Below are 19,415 nucleotides of genomic sequence, written 5' to 3' on the forward strand. Positions count from 1 at the left end.
AATAAAACAGGAAAGTAAAAAAAGACTTTGGATATCAGGCAAAAGTAAAAATAAAGAACGTTGATGAAAAGGCAGATAATCAAAAGCTGAGAGAAATAGAGAGAGAGAAAAACCAAGGAAAACAGAAGCACGGCAAGTCAGGAAGGAGGATATGAAAAAAAAAGGGAAATGTCCTCAAGAATAATTGTGACGAGCAAGTGATTATTATGGAATAAGATTTAAATTCCATATATATTATATATAGCCTACTGATATAAAGAACAGTAACAGTATTGATCATGAATGAATGAATGAAAGTATAAGGACAGATCAAATAGTTGATGTTTGGGCAACAATGTCAAAAGCCCTTATATAAGATGGGAACAGCCACAGTTTCACACAGTTTCACACAGTGGTAACAGCCAACCACACGAATGCTGCCTACAGGTTGCTCATGAAATGATGATCAGTGGATCAGAAGAGTCAAAGGGAAACTTAGCTTTAAACAAGAACTTATGTTTGTTTAGGCCAGATTTCTTGCTTTATGTTATTTAGTTTACATGAAGTAACTATCCATATCACACACTCTCTCACACTCTCTCTCACACACACACACACACACACACACACACACACACACACACACACACACACACACACACACACACACACACACACACACGTGTATTTGTGTCTATATTACAATACAGTCTAATATTACAAAAATGTTATTCAAGAATTAATTCTGCCATTGACATTTCCATAGCAGAGAGAAGCACATTAATATTAAGATATGTATCAAATAATTGTAGGGCCCTTGGCAAGATTTGCCTGCAAAAGACAGTGTAATTGTATGGTAACATGATTTTGTCAAATTCTGACAGTGGGATAGTTCTTCACAACAGTAACTAGTTTTAGTAAAACTAAACCACCCTCACATCACATCTCACTGATCAGCAAAACAATTATGTATATATTATTGTTAATATATATTATAAATAATATATAGAAATTTAAAAGATAATTAAAATATTGTAATATATACTGTAGAAAGTGGTAAAATACACTTGTTATATATATATATATATATATATATATATATATAAAATTTTATATATAAATTAGTGTTTTACAAATTAATTGTGTTATATAAATTAGCCTATGCGTGATTCAGGTAACAAAACATGTGCATCATTTAAACAACACCAAAATATTCATAATGCATCTGTACCACCTTTTTTTATAGTCCTGTATTTATGAATTACTCTCTTCTCAATAGTTATTTATTGGATCTGAACTAGTTAAGTAAATAAGCCCAAGTAATTATACCAAAATACATTTTTGCTCTATTATTCAATATGATTGAATCCAAGTAATTTTTAAGGATTAGATCAAGTGTATTTATTTTAACATATTTCATAGTACAGTACATATTACAATACAGACTATTACACATTATTACTACTATCAATATTCACATTGCTGGCATGATTATTGATATCATTAAACTATAGTTTAATTGAATATTTTTTTATCAGTAAAATATATATTTTTTAAAAATTATTCAAACAAATGACCAAAAATCCAGTGTTTCTCAATATTCTTTATTTGTGTAGAGTAATGCACAATTCAAACAGATTCCGATCAAATTGTTAGCTTAAATGTTTTGAATATATATCACAAACTTCATAACTGATTACGTTTTTTTTTTTTTTTTTTTTTTTACGTACACACAGTTTAGAAACTGTTCAAAGCAATAGTTTGAAAATAGAAGAGCATTCACATATCAGGCTTGTTCCCCAGAGCTGACCTCCATGTTTTTTAATGAGCGATCGTCCACCAAAAACTGCAGTTTCTGAACCCATTTCACCATCGGGTCGGCACAGATCTCCCTCTGATCTTTTGTGATGAAGCTGGATTTTCAAAGAGAAGATGGTTAATGATTTCACAAAATATTTACAATGGCTATTCATTTGAATTCAATGAATACATTACAAAAAAATACTTACATGGTACCGTTCCTGTGACACTCAAGATGTGTGATATGATAACTCTCGACCTGCTTTACTGGGATTCTTACATTGGAAAAAGAAAAGCAGCACTTATCGGGACCTTGGCTGACTGCAGGAAGAAATAGAGATGAAAAAAATGATATTGCATTAAAAAAATATATATAAATCAAGACAATACTTCACAACTATGCATAACATTGGGAATCTATTGTTTATCTGTCATTGAAAAAATGAGATAATTCTATAAAAAGACTCACATTGACTGCGAGCCAGTGAGCAGAAGGCGAAGAGCACGAGACAGGCGATGAAGATGCAGTGTGGCCTCATGTTTGAGTCTGTGGTCGGTCGATGATCAGATCTGGATGTGCTGGTTTCTTTATCAGTGGCTGATCGTCTGGAAGATGGTAATCTCACTGATGTTATCTGCTTTATATAGGGCTGAGATTGTACTTTCCACTATACAAACCTATAGGTTTCTGGCCAAGGAGGAACAAGTGACGGGGGAAAACCGTGATGTGGTCTGCAGAGGTAGTACTTCCGGTTGTACCCTTCCCCAATTCTGCGAATCTAGTCGAAATTGCTGACAAAGGTAACCAATGAAATCAAGTCGTTTTGAGTGCGTCATATTTTTTCTTTCTTTCTTTTCCATCGAAAGCATTGGAAATGTCTTGAAGGACCCTCAGGAGGACCCCCGGATGACCCATCTTGCATGTGCAATGTCAGGTTGCATCTTCTCAAGAAGATGCCCCATGTTCTTAAGTGCAGAGCGATGCAAGAAAAGTCCCTTTCTGCAAATGCATGGTGGAAAATGAGTCTGGGGCTCAATGCAGGAAATTATGAGCTCTACTCTACTCGGTGAAGGTGGAAAAGCGGTTGGGCTGAAAGTGTTTCGTGTGGTTAACAGATATGCACACAGTGTGATCTGAACACAGTTAATATCAGAAGTTACTCACTCGCTTCATACCACATAAATAACGCTTTATCACGATTTGTTATCATGTTTGCAATCAATTTAACCACAGACATATGAAAAAGTCATATTGAGTAACATTTTTCTTTCCGAATACTGATCGTTTCTTACTGTGATTTTTCAGATAGTTTGTTTCATCCCTTTTGTTTTTCACATGTCCTGTTCTGGGGGGCTTGTGTGCTCTTTTTATCGACGGAACATTACATCACCTCCTCCAACACCATTGCACTTTTTCTTTATGTATGCCCGTTTCAAGCATTAAGTGAGAAATTCCATCAAAGAATGACAGATCTCCATTAAGTCTCACATACCTTCTTCACAAGTAAGTATTTCTCTACGTGAAATCTAAGATGGAAGTCTAAAGAGATTAAATGAATAATAATTAGTTACAGTGCGTTAGTTACATAATGTTTCAAACCATGGCATCACCACAACAATACTAAACATGATGTTTTGTTTTGTTTGAAGATAACTAATGACTCATATTGCTAGAAACAAGTCATAATGATAATTTCAGTAAATATGTCAGCAGTATATTCAGAATTATGGTTACGTCTTGTTCTTAGTGTTCTTGGTACTAAATGCACATTTGACCTAGAGTTCATTTGACTACCTGTTTCTGTAAAGGCCTACTCAACGATGCATGCTTTTTTTTTAAAGCTACGGTTCCCCCGAAATTAAACTTGTCATAATTTACTCACCGTCACCGTGCCGTTCCAAACCTGTATGACTTTTCTTTCTTCTGTGAAGTAAATATCTTAGTGTATTTTTTATGACCCCACTGTTCTTCCCCACTGTTCTTCACTGTTTGGAAAACAGTGTTATTTTAGTTTTCATTTTGGTTTTATTATTAAGAATTAGCTTTTATTTATATATTTTTAGTTTTCATGTGAATTTTTTTTCTTTCATTTTTTAACACCAAGTTATATATGTTATATAAGTTTATATGGCTTCTATAAAGCCAGGCAGTCATTTAAAAATTAAACTAAAAACATTAAATAATCTTCTTTTTTTTTTAATAAAAACCTTGAGACTAAACAGAATGAAACAAATTCCTTAAAAGTATTACAGTCCAGCAAAATATGTTTAATGGAAAGCGGATTCTGACAAGATTAACATAAAAAAAAGCCTCTAAGTAAGTGCCATCTGAAATTTTCTTCTAGAATGATCATTTTTATCAAGCTTGATGGTTTATGTCCAGTTATTTCACTTTAATGACAATGAAAATGACCTATTAATTGTCATTAAAATGAAATTACTGAACCTAAATATACGAGCTTAATAAAAATGCTCATTTTAGAAGGAATTTTCAGATGGCATTTAGAGGTTTTTGCATCTGAAGTCTTTATATATGTATATATATATTTAAAATATTGCTTTTTGTAGGTGTCATTTATTTTAATAAATGAGTAGTAGAGAGTAAAGTGTTTTAATTTGTATTTATTTCCAGTTAATAATTCTAGTGCTTCTACTTAAAACTTATTTCAGTTTATTGCCAAGGCAACTAATATTTATAATTGTATTTTATTTCAGCTTTATTTCAATGAACAGAAATGTTTTTAGGTTAGGATAATAACTCAGATGCACAAAAATAGTTCTTTAGAGCATCTTTTTTCACGTTCCACCGAAAGTCACCATTATGTTGTTCCAGGTTTGGAACGACTGGTGAGTAGATTTTTTTTTTATTGGGGGTGAATTATTCCTTTAAGTGTCATAGAAAATGAAACCTCTGCAAAGAACATGACTGTAAATGTAATATAAAGCTAAATACACAAAAATAACAACAACAACATCCTTCACAAAAGTCCAATCAATCTATCTATCTATCTATCTATCTATCTATCTATCTATCTATCTATCTATCTATCTATCTATCTATCTATCTATCTATCTATCTATCTATCTATCTATCTATCTATCTATCCATCCATCCATCCATCTAGAAGCTTCAGTCTACCAGAGTCATGCATAAGCAGGTGTGGGTTTTTGCAAAAGCAAGATATGAAACCGCAGAGCTCCAAATAGAACCACAGAGGCGATGAGAACTGACATCGTATTTTTCCCTTCAACCCCACGTTTTACCTGGTAGTCAAATGCCATTTAATTCCAAATTTCTATATAAATACAATATCGATTGACAGAATACGTGTGTACATGTATTCACATACATACCAATATTTATTACTTCCTCTACTAATAATAGTAGTTATTATATATACAAACTGTAAAAGAGTGCTAACATGCACCTTAAGGGTCTATTTCTACCTGATCTAACCCTTCAAAATGACTTTGTTTGGTTCAGTCTTATTGAATAATACTGAATATATATTTTTTATAAATGAATACAAATATTTTTGACATAAAATAAAATTTCTGAACAATATTTTCAACTTGTTTAAAGGGATAGTTCACCCAAAAATGAAAATGTTGTCATCATTTACTCCTCAAGTTGTTCCAAACCTGTATGAGTTTTTCTTCAGTTGAACACAAAAGTAGCCATTGTAGCCAGTGACTTCCATAGCCTTTTTGGTAACACTTTACTTGAAGGGGTGTGCATAAGACTGACATGACACCTTCATAATCATGACATGACACATGCCATTAATATGAAGGAGGTTTTATGCATGTTTATGACAACTGTCATTTAGGGCCCTATCTTGCACCCAGCGCAATTGACTTTGTACACCGACGCATGTATCATTCCTATTTTGCACCCGAGCACAGCGGACTTTTCCCTCCACAGACGCACGTCGGTAAATTAGGGAATGAACTTGCGCTCGCGGGGGCGGTTCAGCGCAAAGAGGAGGCGTGTTCCGGCGCAAAACTGCCCTGGTGCTATTTTCCAGTTTTAGAAAGCAATTGCGCCACTGACCAGGAAAAAAACAGTCTAAAGACAGTGGCGCGTTGCGCGTTAGTGATATGGTATTTTAAGGGCGCGTGCTTGGCCATAATGTAGCGTGTGAACGCGCATCCACTTTGATTCTCTAATAATTATAAACAGACGCAGCAGTTTTCATTTTTGCAAATCATACATTATTACAAGGAAAAATATTAACACACGAGGGAAATCATTGTTGTGACCGTGAAGATGTGAAAAAGATCTATCTAGATTTTAAAAAAATAAATCTAGATTAGGCTACACATTTACCCAAATTATACGCCTGTTTAACCGAAGCTAATTTGGGTGGGTTTCTCCCATCATCCCCAATGTCACTTCTCTGCGTTTTCTGTGTTTTACGGCCCTGACGAAAACGTCGGTCTCTTTGGCTGTGAACTGCTCCTGGCGTGCACGGTGCGCCTGGCAAATCCGCCGTTATAATAGCGATCCGCCATGGAACAAGCGCGCCGGCTCTTAAAGGGAATGTGAGAGGACGCTCTGATTGGTTTATTTCACGTTACGCCCAAACCACACCTATGAATAATGAAGCTACTTCAGACCAACCCCTTTTAGATTTGCGCCAGGCGCAAGAGGCATTTATCCCGCCGGGAAAATAGCAACAGCGCCGGGATCCGCCCACAAAGTTACCTGCGCTTTGCGCTTTGACACTTGCGTTTCAGATCGTTAAAATAGGGCCCTAAGTGTCATTCGCTCAATTATGACATTTTTAATGCAACTATGACATTGTTTGAGATGTCTTTGTTATGACAACTTGACATAAACCAATACATCATAACATGTCAGTGTCTTGGTAATGACAACTTGACATTACCAAGACAACATAAATTGTCAAAAATATGTCATCAAAAATATGTCAAAAATATGGAAGTAAACATGACATAGCAGATTAATTATGAAACTTAAGAAACCACTTAGCTTTATGGGTTAACATTACCTTAAACTGTCATGCGATTGGTTTTTTGACATCGGCTGTCATGAGGCCATTATACGTAACTGTGTCATGAATTCTTTTCTGGACCTCAACTACAGTGGATAACAATGCAGTAAATTCCATTTGTACCACTGTAGTTGAGGTCAAGAAAAGTATACATGACACTGTTATAAAATAGTATATAAAAGAGTATTAACACTTAATGACATTTTAATGACAAATTCAATTTGTACCATTGGAAAAAAAAGTGGTCAGACAATTATTCATCTTATGCACACCCTTTCAAGTAAAGTGTTACTGTATTTTTTCCTACTATGGAAGTCAATGTCTACCATCAACTGATGACATTTGTGGGTGAACGATCCCTTTAAAAGCTCCCACATGAAGTATATTTTAAAAATCCCTGACAAAACATTTTTACTGCAAGTATAATCTATTCGACTTATAAGTGTGTTTAATACAAAATTGGCTACATCCCACACACACACACACACACACACACACACACAATAAATCATTATAAAATATTTTTGTTGTTGTTGCCTTGAATAAAACCACCAGTTGGTTTTAAATAATGATCAATGAAATGAAACTTTCCATCCTGGTTCTATACAACTTTATGCTTTTTCAGTGTCACCTTGGATGCACTATTAGCTTTGATCTTAGGAGAGTTGGTGTACTTTGTGCCACCGGAAAAAGATTTGCCGTTCGTGTCAAAACCTCTCCGATACTACTTTTTACAAACCTTGTAAAAATAAACCAAGAGCCATGAACCTTTTGATCCTGTTCACAAATGAGAAGTCTGTAGCATCAAAACCAGATGTCAGGATATCTTACAGCAATAAAATCAGAAGCTTCACTGGCTTGAATCTTGGAACCACGCAAGAGGCAGTTCAGGAGACGAGCCACTAAGCAGCGCTATTGCATGTCAATTCATTTAGCGCCCTTAAACCTCTTGTTATGAGAGCAGCTAGTGTTTCTTCACAAAAAAAGGACACGGTACATTCCAAAAAGTCTTAACACTCCCATGGGTATGATTTATTAGACTGTAAATAATGTATTCGCAAATTAAATAAAGACTGATTTTTCTGATAAATCAATCAATCTTATATTATTCTTGAGTCCTCAGTGTCAAACAGAATCAATCACTTTTGATGAAACGACTCTGTCTAAAAAAACAAAAACACTACACATCCTGTCATGCTTAAAGGCAATTTTTCTCTTGACAAAGGATACAAGAAGCTGATAATAGGCCTAGGAAAACAGGAATATGTACCTTCCTAAAGAGTACTGACTGTATTTTTGAATTTCCTCAACCTCTTTCTTATCTACTTGCATAATATCTTCAGACAGAAACACTGTGCTGTCTTAGGAATGTCATTTTTCATTAATGTTGTGCATTTTTGTTATCAATTTAGCATGAACCTCATTTGAGAAACAGACCAGTCTTTCTTATCAAACCCCTGTATAACTAAACTTATCATCCATTGTAAGAAGGCAACTTAATCTAGATGGCATTCCAGAAAAGACAACAATATCTTGAATCTTTAAATAAACCATGGACATTGTTGTTGCGTAAATGTAGCTGATGATAGAACGGATAGAAATGTGATCTGACAAATAGCGTTTGCAGCATTGTCATTGACTCAACATACACGGATATGAAAGAAAGAATTTCAATTCTAGTTTTTTATATTTCTATTTTTAGTTCTTCAACCTAAACGTATTTCTGTCAGTCAGTTTCCAAGGCAAAAAAAAAAAAGTTTTTCATCTGATATTTAAATTCTATTTCAAAATGATTTCAATTACAAAATCAGTTTTAGTTTTAATTAACAATAACAACATTGATCAATTGAGAACGTGTAATATTATGGCACGTTTGCTGATCAACGGAGGAAACTGATGTGGTTGTGGTTTTGACTCTGTAAGAAACATCCTCATTTTCAAGAAGATCAGAAGAAAGAAATTTGCTAAATGTTACCCTGCAAAAATAACCACAACAAAAATCCCTTCGTCCCCCATTTTGTTTCATCAGAGTGTGGGAAATCGCTGAACAAAGACAACTGTGCTAGAAAAATGCCATGTGATAGGATGAATTCAAGAGGAGAAGAGACTGGTTAAGAACTCCATAAGAGGTGTTTTGTTGGCAAATGCCAATATTGACTGAGTCACTGGCCAACTGTGCACTGAATTTAGGGGTTTATCTGACAAACCATAGACCAGCTGTTTTAAAATTGAGCTCCTATATTTTGTTTCAGGCGTATTAAAGACAGTTTTGGAGGTGTGAATTAAAATAAGAAATATCTTGATATTTAGTTGGTTTCGGCTTATTTTAATGTTCGTTTCTGTCCCTGGTTGTCAACCATTGCCTTAATGCACTGTACAGCTTTGGTTCTTCATTTGCCTAAGAACATGGGGATAGATAATACAGACATTAGTCACTCGATCAGATCAGAGAACAGTAATGATAATGTCTGTGAAGGCCATGCTTGTTAAAAAACAAACAAACATACAAAGTCATGAAACAGATGGCGCAGGCTCCTTAACTCAATTTGTTAGCGATCACATCATTATCCACATAGTGCAGCTGATTGGTTGCGGTTGCATCATCAGCCAATGAGCTTGCTGCTCAACATTCAAAAACTTGCCATTGTTTGTCTGCAGAGCAATTTCAGAAACCCTCCACCTTCCCCAGCTCCAGCTGTATAGATCTGCTACGGGTAATTTCATATGTTATATGTGCAGCAGCAGCATATCTGTGGATGTATTGGCAGTAAAAAAAGTCTCTGTACTTGCTCTGCAGCAGCAGATCTATTTCGCCAAGACCAAACACATTAACATTGATATGTCCATTACAATGCCAATCTCTCCGAGAGTTGTGATGACAGAATGACAAAACAAACATTATCAAGCTGATCTACAGGAAAAAAGTAGGGGCGACGACAGTGAAGGACGAAATAGTTTATGTTGTGTTTTGTTATGTGGCAGCATTCGTCCGTGAGGGGCTGCTGTCTTTACTTTCATTTTGTATTTGTTTATTTTATTTTTAAAGTATTTGAATGTTCGCCGGTTCCCGCCTCCTCCTTCCCACAACCACGAACAGCATTACAATTAGAAAACAGTAAGCAAGAAAGGTCCACCCCTAAGCATACTGGGGTGTAAGCAGATTGTACATACTGTAATTTGTACATCAAATAGTTAATAAAATGAATCGTACATAAAACAGTTACGAATTCCCTTGAGATTGTACTGAATTTCACAATAGTTCAAAAATGAACATTCTGTCTATTTTGTGTTCCACAGATTTAATCCATTTGTTTGGAATGACATGAGAGTGAGTAAATATTAATGAGAGGATTTTGTGGGTGGACTATTGCTTTCAAGTTCTCATTTAGCTTCATATTTTACAATCTTCGACAACATGTCCAAACACAAATCAGTGAGTCTTGAAACTCTCCTCCTGATATAGGGACAGGGGCTCTGACCTAGAAGAGCACAGCTGGGACTTCTTTCAACTGAGTTTGGGAAAATTCCTCTTGAGATGAGACTCTCAAAAAGATGTAAATAAACCCTGACAAGAGCACCAGACGATGTTTCAACCTCATTTTTATGACCAAAGCAACCCAACTGTATTCTTTGCTTTAGATACATATTGTAGATATAAAAAGACAAAGCCTAGAGGAATTTCAACGTGTGTGTTTTTGACAACACTACACATCCATGTATCTAAGTATTGGCTTTTAGGGGTTACATGCTGTTACAATGACCCTGGAGCAGCAATGGTTCATTATTATTTCCATTTCTCTCAGACATATCAGATTACTCCTTCTCCAAAAACATATTTTCAATATTTTTCTTGATTTATCCCTCCTGCGTTTATCACCTCATCGGTTTTCTCAAGCTGTAAATCTGCCAAACGAAAAATCATGTGTTGAACTTTGCCCATACGAGCGGGACTTTTGCGATCATTCCTATACATCCTCCACACATGCCCTCACCTCAAAGGTCAAAGGTCAGTCTTTCAGTGCATTACATCTCTGTGTGAGCTAAGCTATAAAATTGCACATCTAGTAGAAATTCCTCTTTGACATTTCATGGAAGAAGTGCTTTGAACATCATGCATCACAATGTTTTGGTTGGCTGCAGAAGGAAGATCATCTCCTAAAACAGATATTCACTCAAACTGACATGCACAGTAGTGATGGTTAAGACAGTGCCAGGTACAGTGTCATAGCTTTAAAAATATCAAATATGATATGAACACAGTACATACTTTTTAAAGTGATCAGACCATTTTTGGCTGGCAAATAAAAAATTCCCCAAAACTTACATTTATGAGGTACTGAGCCATATCTATGGACAGACAATAACAAACAACTGACTTGGGCTAGTACGTAACCACTTTCACCACTCAGAAAAACCAAGCAGCCAAAGCAATACCCTATCATCGTGTGAATGGGTTCAAAAATATTCAAAAAATAACATTTGAATATTACATACGGTGTATTCCAAAAGAAATCAGAGAAATGTCCAGGCTAAAAGACATTATGTAAAAGTTAAAACACCACTGCATAGTGTTTACAACAACAAAGCCAAGCGATTCCCATGAGGCCACAAGCTATCAGTTGTGATAAAACAGGAAACGTGTAGAAATGCAAAAAAAAAAAACTGGACTTTGGTAATATGAGGGTGGTGATAAATATGAATGGACCATTGTGACTATCTAGGGCTAGGCATGAGTAGGTTGAGTCATACGTTTAGCCAAGACGGACAGGACACTGTCCTTGTGTGTCCTTCACCCGTGCCGAGGAGAGAAGTTCAGGACTCGGCCATGGACAGACAGGGTTCACCCACTCTTCCCACAGGATTATTGCTTCCGGCTCACTCACGGAGATAGATTTTCATTGCATCCTGTTTTCCCTTCTAAACACTTGGAAACGAGAACAACTGCATACAGTATGTACCCACAGATATCACAATGTCAGACTGCACGTACAAACGTAACTGTACTCTATATGGAAAATATTTTTTTAACCTATTTACAATGGTGCTTTAATAAGAAGAAATTCTAAATAAAATAATATGGCATAATTTTATGTTTCACAAAAAAGTAACAAAACTGTGTTGAACGGTTGAGATAATTGAAAAACTTTTGTCCAGGAATTTGTAATTTTGGCACAACTGTATTCCATGTCAGGTGGTACAACCAATGTAAAAGTAGGAAAATGCTATAGGCATTCCAAATAGAAGCCTGTTCAATGTAAAATTAGTTGCAAAAGTCAAGTGGCGCAACCAGGAAGTCAGGTGCACTGCAATGAATGTGCCTATATGAAATCCTAAGATTGTCTTAGTATTCTATTTTTTGAATCGCTCGAATCACTCTTGTGATGCCATACACCGATTAGTCAGTGCAGTGCCGCTTTAAGTCGAACACACATACCTTCACTTTAAAGCCCCATCCCCCAAAGACAAGTCAGCCAACCCGGTGTCAGCAAATCCAAACACGTAAAAGACAAATGCTGAATTCAGAACCGCAAACTAGTATACTACTCGTATTACTTTTACCATGTCTTTCTATGGCAGAAATGAATAGAGCCAGTATGTACCGCTAGTTCCAAATTCAGCAAGACAGTTTCTGAATTAGTAGTTTCTGATTGGCAAAAAAAAAGATTGGTCCGCTCTGCCAACTCAGTTTTTCCACTAACATAGCCAACTGTCGCCAAGACAGGTGTGATTTCCAAAGACACCATAGATATATGTCAAGTAGTAGTACATAAGGAACATTTTATACTGGTACAGAAAAAACAACAAACTTAAAGCATCATTCATCTTTTGTAATCAAAGCTTTACATGCGTCACTCATTGTTGTGCATTAGGGGGAGACAAATACTCACAAAAATCTCCAATTATGAGTCACACCGTAGGTGTTTGTGAGTGACACCCTTTTTGTTAAGTATGACGCAGGCAGGTTTTTTTCTAAATCAAACAAACACAGACTAACATCAACAGGCAGATGATATACACACTCTACTATACACACTCTACTATGGAAATATAAGTACGCACAGCCACAAATAGACATTTCTTATGGCCAGGATGAATTTCAGCAGAGTCAGACACACCAAATACTATCCAAAATTTCCAGAGATTGAGTTTAACTCAGCATGGAGATGTTAATCAGGTTTGCTGCATACTAATAGACATTCTCCTCACATACTTGAGAGTGTCTTCAGGTCCAAGCGCTGAGTAACAAACTCGTGAGGCCTCATGCCCTGGGTTCAGCACTTCTCTGCATTACTATCAGCCAGCTCATCTTCAGCTCTGTCAACCAAGGGCTCTTCATGTCTGAAACAATTAGCAACTTGATGTGAGCTTTCATGAGTACAACAGTCTAACCTTGACACTCGTGACACAGTCTTTCAGTTTGGCAAAGGGGAATGTGAACAGCACATATTACGGTATATCCTTTCTTTTGTAAAAATGATTAGATATGCTAGATAAACTTATTTAACACAATTACCAGCATGAAAAGTTAAAATATAATTTTTCACTTTCTCAATTTAATGCAAAAGCTCAGTGTTAAGGATTTATGCACACAGTTCAACTATTCAACCCTGTTATAGTAAATTATCAAGCATTTTTTCCTCTCTCATTATTTAATGGAAATATAGGCTTATTGATAGGTATAAACCAACATTTGGTCCCAAACTAGTTAGCTATTATTGTGTAACCACTTATCTGCAAACATGTTACTTGTAACACTGTTTCTCATTCTGATATGGAGTTGTTTCTTTTTATTTTACTTTTTAATTTGATAAATGTTATTTTATTTTGATGTTTGTTTAATTGTCTATTATAGAAAATGACAAAAATGAATACAAAATAGTCCCGAATTTCAGTAAAGAGTTGCGAAACTTGATAACTTTGTAAAATAGTTCAGAACACATTTTGTACTCACTGAAATATCAGTCTCAATATTATTGATTCAATTAAATTCCATTTTTTTTATCCACAAACTTGAGAGGGGCTTATTTATTTACCAATAGAAAATTAGGCCTGACCTGCAACATTGCCTACAATAACTGGACTCATTCAAACTTAGACTCAAAAGAGGATTCTAGTTTTAAACCCGATGACCCTGAGAAAAACATTCACAATAATGTTTTATCTCGCTCTACTCTTTTTCTCCAGTGTAAAACACACTTTAGAATGTGCTAATTTGATTTTACAGATCAACATTTGTTTTTGGGTTGCCAAAAAGATTACATGTAACCAGTTACATAATTGGGAAAATTGGGAACAGAAGTGAGAGCTGTAGTTTCTCATCTTTACTATATCTTTCACCATCTGTGTTCAGACAATCTTTACAGCTACATTCCTTTTAGTTATGGATGATCTTATCAGCATCATTAATAAAGCATGTAATTGATAACAAGCGCTCACATTTCTGTACAGTATATCCTCCTCTCTGATATCCTTATCTTGAAAACCATATACTGTTCTGTCAAAATTAAAATGATTAAATTCCTGCTGCTATTTTCACTGTCATGTATCTCCCTGAGAACAAGTAATATTGTATCATATTGCCTTCCCTTTCAATCTAGAAATGTCAGTCTATATTACTCTAAAAGCTATTTTGAATGTAGTTGCTTGTAGGAAAGTTTTTTTTTTTAATGAATGTTATGTAATCACTTGTAAAATATTAAGCATCTAAATGTCACAACCTCACACATCCCACTCAGGTTCACATGCACAAATAGCATACATTAGTATACAGGGATTCACGTGTTATCCCTAACCGGCTGTGATGGAGTGTTCCTCTTCCTGAGGGATTTATCTAGAGCGCCGGATGTTTAAGAGTTTTCGAATCATGAAAATCTTCCTTTTCCTCTCATGGTTCAACTCGGGGAAGGACTCAAGGTCAGGGGATATTTATTTATTTATTATTAAATGAATTTATTAACGTTATTTTGAGTGACGTTGTCCCTCTAGCGGTTAAAAACACAACACTACATGCATTTTGCGGAAGAACATTGTTTTGGTTGTGCTTCGGCTCTGCATGAATGTGGCTGAATTATCCTACTGCTCATAAAACAAGAGGTATTACCAGTTTAGATTGACAGGTTCTCAAGCTGACTATAGCTGAAGATGTCACTGTAGCTATAAGGTAGGGCAGGCTATACCCATCAAATGTACTTCCTTGAAAATAAATTCCAGCACAGAGCTACAATAATGAAATGACCCTTCACAATAGATAATGCTCAATGAAATGTTAGTGCTACATAGTCATTTATCTGTTCAATAAATACCTTACTAACCTGCTGAGTAATAAAAACATCTCAGCGTAGCTTTTCCATTCCAAATCCCTCAGTTTTCGTCATCTCCGAAAAGCCAAGCCAGTCTTGACTCTCGTTTTATAAGGTTGGAGATTTCGCGTGCTCCATGTCAACCTTTCTCTCGCGTCAAAGTAGCGAGCAACTTTTCTCTATTTACGGATATGACGAGACACGCACGGGTCTCTGAAGTATGCACGCAGTTTCCCCTGAAAACGGTCCCGTCAGGTCTAAAATATCTATAACTTATAATAAGTTTACCCTAGCAGTGAATCAGGGTAAGACAAAACCACGTTATGGAAGAAGGATTGATGCTGTATTGACTCATTATTTAAATTTTGTTCATTTTGAACAAGAAAAGTTACAGTGTCGCCAACCTTTAAACAAAGGATTCAGTCAGAGAGTTATTCCTTTTTTATCACATGACATGCATATCAATGGCACAATCAAATATATTTATTTATTTGTTTTTTAAATAAAAACTTTTTATTAATTTTTTCTATTGGTTGATTTGATTGACTCTTAAACAATGGTTTCAGTATTATTTTTATTTATTTGTTTGTTTATATGAAATGAGGCATTTTATTGTATTTTTATTATCATTATTTTGAGGCACTTTTAAACAAAGGATTCAGTCAGTGGTATTCTCTTATTTTTTAATCACATGACAAGATTATCAATGGTGAAATCAAATCTATTTGTTTGTGAAATAAGTTATTTTTTATTTTTTATTCTTAAACTAAGATTTTAGTCAGTTTTTTTTTTATCAAGAAAATACATATCAGTGGTGCAACAGACTTCCTGATTTGATTATACATTCCTGTTTTAAGTTGTTTACCATGGCAAAAACATTATTTTTGAATATTTATTTAACATAAGTCTTACTGTAAAAACTTCTGCTGTGGAAAGAAGTAAACCTTGACTTGATAATTTCATAACCATTAATTTCTTCATTTTAAGCTATTAATTTGTGGCTTTTCTTGAGTGTTTTGGTCATTGTCTTGTTTTTGCAATGTCCACTTGTGGTTCAGCCTCAGCTTTTAGACAGATGGTCTCACTTTACCCTCAAGTACTTTCTGGTTCAGTGTGGAATTCATGGTTGACTCTGTGATGGTGAGCTGGCCAGACCCTGAGGCACAACTGCAGCCCCAAACCATAAAACTTCCATCACCAAACATTACAGATGGCCTGAGGTGCTTTTAGCCAAAGGCAAACGTTGTTTTTTTGCCAGACATGTCAGGTTTTGCTGCCAGTCAGCTCTAACTCTGTCTCATCAGTCCACAACACACTGTTCCAACACCCTTTTGATTTTACCTGGCAAACATGCCTGATAAATCTGCAGTATGTTTATGGGTCCTATAATCTTATAGGCTTCCTGGTCACTCCCAGCAGATGTTATTGATCAGCTCTTGTGGTGGGATCACCTGGCCTGGATAGATAACTTCGGGGTCCATACAATTTTTTTGTTGTTGTTGTTGAAAGAAATTAATACTTTTATTCGGCAAGGACACATAAAAAAAAACAACAACAACAATAATGTAACAAAATGTTTCTATTTCAAATGCTGTTCTCTTGAACTGTATATAAATCAAAGAATTCCAATATATATATATATATATATACGTTTACACAAACATATTAGAAAGCACAACTGTTTATAAATATACATATACAACCAGACTGATTATAAAAAGAAATGTTTCTTGACACCAAATCAGCATATTAGAATGATTTCTGAAGGATCATGTAAAATTCAGCTATGCCATGACAGGAATAAATTACATTTTAAAGTATATTAAGATAGAAAACATACTTTTTTCTCCTCATAATTTTACTGTTTTTGCAGTAGATAAATGCAGCCTTGGTAAACATGAGAGACTTCTTTCAAAAACATTACCAACCCCATTTTTGAACAGTAGTGGAAATATTTTTCCGTATTGTGGTTTGAACAATATATATATACAATTTTTTATTTTATTAAATTTTTTCAATGCAAAGTTTTATCATTTTATACAGTACATAGTCTCCCCACACCCCTGTAGCTTGTCCTTAAGTGAGCATTTTCCATCACTTGTAGAGAATATTCCGTGACGGGTAGTGAGGAAGGGTCAGGTGTTCCCTGCTTATCATATCCTGCTGTCAAGAACATGTCCAGATGAGAATCCACCCTGTGCTTGCGTTTCCTAGGACATACAATACATGATGCAACAAACAGGAAGCCATCACTCACGCAGACGGCCCTGTTAATGCAGGACGAGGATCTGCAGAAAACATTATGTACTGTCTCCACCGGGAGTTCCTGTGTTTAGCATGATTACCAATGTTTTTTTTTCATGCTGATCTGACCTGTCTATCCCATTTCTAGACAAAGACAGACTTGAAATGTTTTGGGAAAACTGAAGGAATATTATTACTGCAGGTATGTAGTGGTTTTGTTTAAAATGCCACTATTATGCATGTTCAGATATTACTTTTCATGCAGTATGTAGCTGTTTGTGAAGATAAAAGGTCTGCATAGTTATTGCCTCCTAAAAAAAAGAATATATTCTGTCTCACTTCCTGTTACACACCAACTTAACAATTTAACAACATGCTGTTTTCATCATTGAGGAAGACTCCGCACCAAAACTTTGGAACAGTCTTCCTACCATTGTCCGGCAAGCAGACACACTGTCAGTTCAAAGCTAGATTAAAGACACATCTCTTTTACCTAGCATTCACATAACACATTATAGACTTCTATAATTCAATGTTAGGCTGCATAGATTAGGTCACTTCCTATAAATCCTGATGTACTCGTTACATCATAAGAAGAATGGCATCTACGCTAATTTTAGTGTCTTTGTTTATCCCGAGGTTTTCCCGCAGCCTGCCAGATCCAGGCCGTATCCAGATCTGATGAAGGACCTTCGCCTGGACCCGATGACAACGCAGTGCTGAAGTGCCAACTAGTCTCTCCCTATGGAGGGTCCCTTTACCACTCTACAGATAAAGCGTTGTCGGGATCATTTCGTTTTCGCGTATCTATCTCGAAGTGATAAAATTCGGTCTAAAAATGTTTAAGGCCAGACAAGTAGCTTGTTAAGGCTTGGTTTGTAGGGAATTACAAACCTGCGCACATATATTCAAATGCGCATAACTATAGAATTAATTCTTAATGGGCACGTGAGCGCCATCAGCGTTTCTCACAGGTTCACGTTTAAAGTCTGTGTAGAGAGAACGGTATCGCCTTAGCGGTCTCTAATTTAATAACTAATGATCGTTGCGACGGAAGTGAATCAATCAAAACTAACTTTAGCTGGAAAATATCTTTATTCAAGAACCGCTATAAAGCCAAAACAAACCCTGTTACCTTAAATTATCGGGTTATCACTGTAAAGCTGCTTTGAAACAATCTACATTGTTAAAAGCGCTATATAAATGAAGATGCTTTGACTTGACTCCGGAGCTGAAATTGAGATATAACAGGCATTTCATTTCTGACATGCGCTGTAAGCGGTAGACCAATCCCAACAGACTGGGCCGTCTGACCATTCAGAGCAGAGTAAGCTTGCGGAAAGGAGGGGTTTAGAAAGACTATAAGCGCAACACAAGTGTTTTTTGCTAGTTTCAGCCCGACGCAGTTATCATTTCCACTTCCTGTGCCACGTTGTTTAAATAGCAAATGCATTTCCGCCTATTTGTGCGCCCATGGGTGTGCTGGTCTGAAAACGAGATGTGTTCGGGCGCATTGTTGGCGCGTTGCTATTTTGAGGCAACTGAAATAGACTGCGCCATTGGCCAACTGAAACCTGGTCTAAAGTCAATGGCGCAATATTTGTTTTATTATTTAAAGAGCGTGTTAGTAATATGGGCCTATAGGCATATTACACACACAGGGACATGCAGCAGTAGCCTGCTGACACCAGTTCTAACTGAGAGTGGCTCTGGGGAAGGTTCATTCACAGCCCATTTCCAAAGGGGCGTCACCCATGGGCCATGGACGTCACTCAAATGCCTCTGGGCGCAATTGGATAGCCCTAAAACCAATCAGAGGGATATCGTGTAAAGACCGCCTCAATGTTTGTGATTGGTGCCTCGATTTGGAAAAATTGGAAATGGGCTTGAATGGGCACTTGGCCAGACTTGCAGAGCAAATCTCAAATTTGCCGGAAGTTTGTCAGGGTTTTCCCAGGCTAACGCAGCAGCACACAAACATGCCAAATATAACAAATTCAACGGATTACAAAGTAAAAGATTATTATTGTGTACATAAAGATATGGTGGAATCCGGCTTGTCCCTGTAGATGGT

The 19,415-nt window shown here is 36.1% G+C and overlaps 1 protein-coding gene across 1 annotated transcript; it reads right to left on the minus strand.

Moving 5' to 3' along the window:
* Window positions 1–1,567: 1,567 nt before the first annotated feature.
* LOC306983470 (C-C motif chemokine 13-like) lies at window positions 1,568–2,752 on the minus strand. The gene is made up of 3 exons (XM_079583895.1): window positions 2,249–2,752; window positions 1,989–2,100; window positions 1,568–1,892 (listed from the first exon to the last, which is right to left on the minus strand). Exons 1-3 carry the CDS (start codon window positions 2,316–2,318, stop codon window positions 1,766–1,768), a joined length of 309 nt encoding a protein of 102 aa, XP_079440021.1. The 5' UTR covers window positions 2,319–2,752; the 3' UTR covers window positions 1,568–1,765.
* Window positions 2,753–19,415: the final 16,663 nt, after the last annotated feature.

The sequence above is a fragment of the Phoxinus phoxinus genome, assembly GCF_949152265.1.
Source record: "Phoxinus phoxinus genome assembly, chromosome: 16".
Lineage (NCBI taxonomy): Eukaryota > Metazoa > Chordata > Actinopteri > Cypriniformes > Leuciscidae > Phoxinus > Phoxinus phoxinus.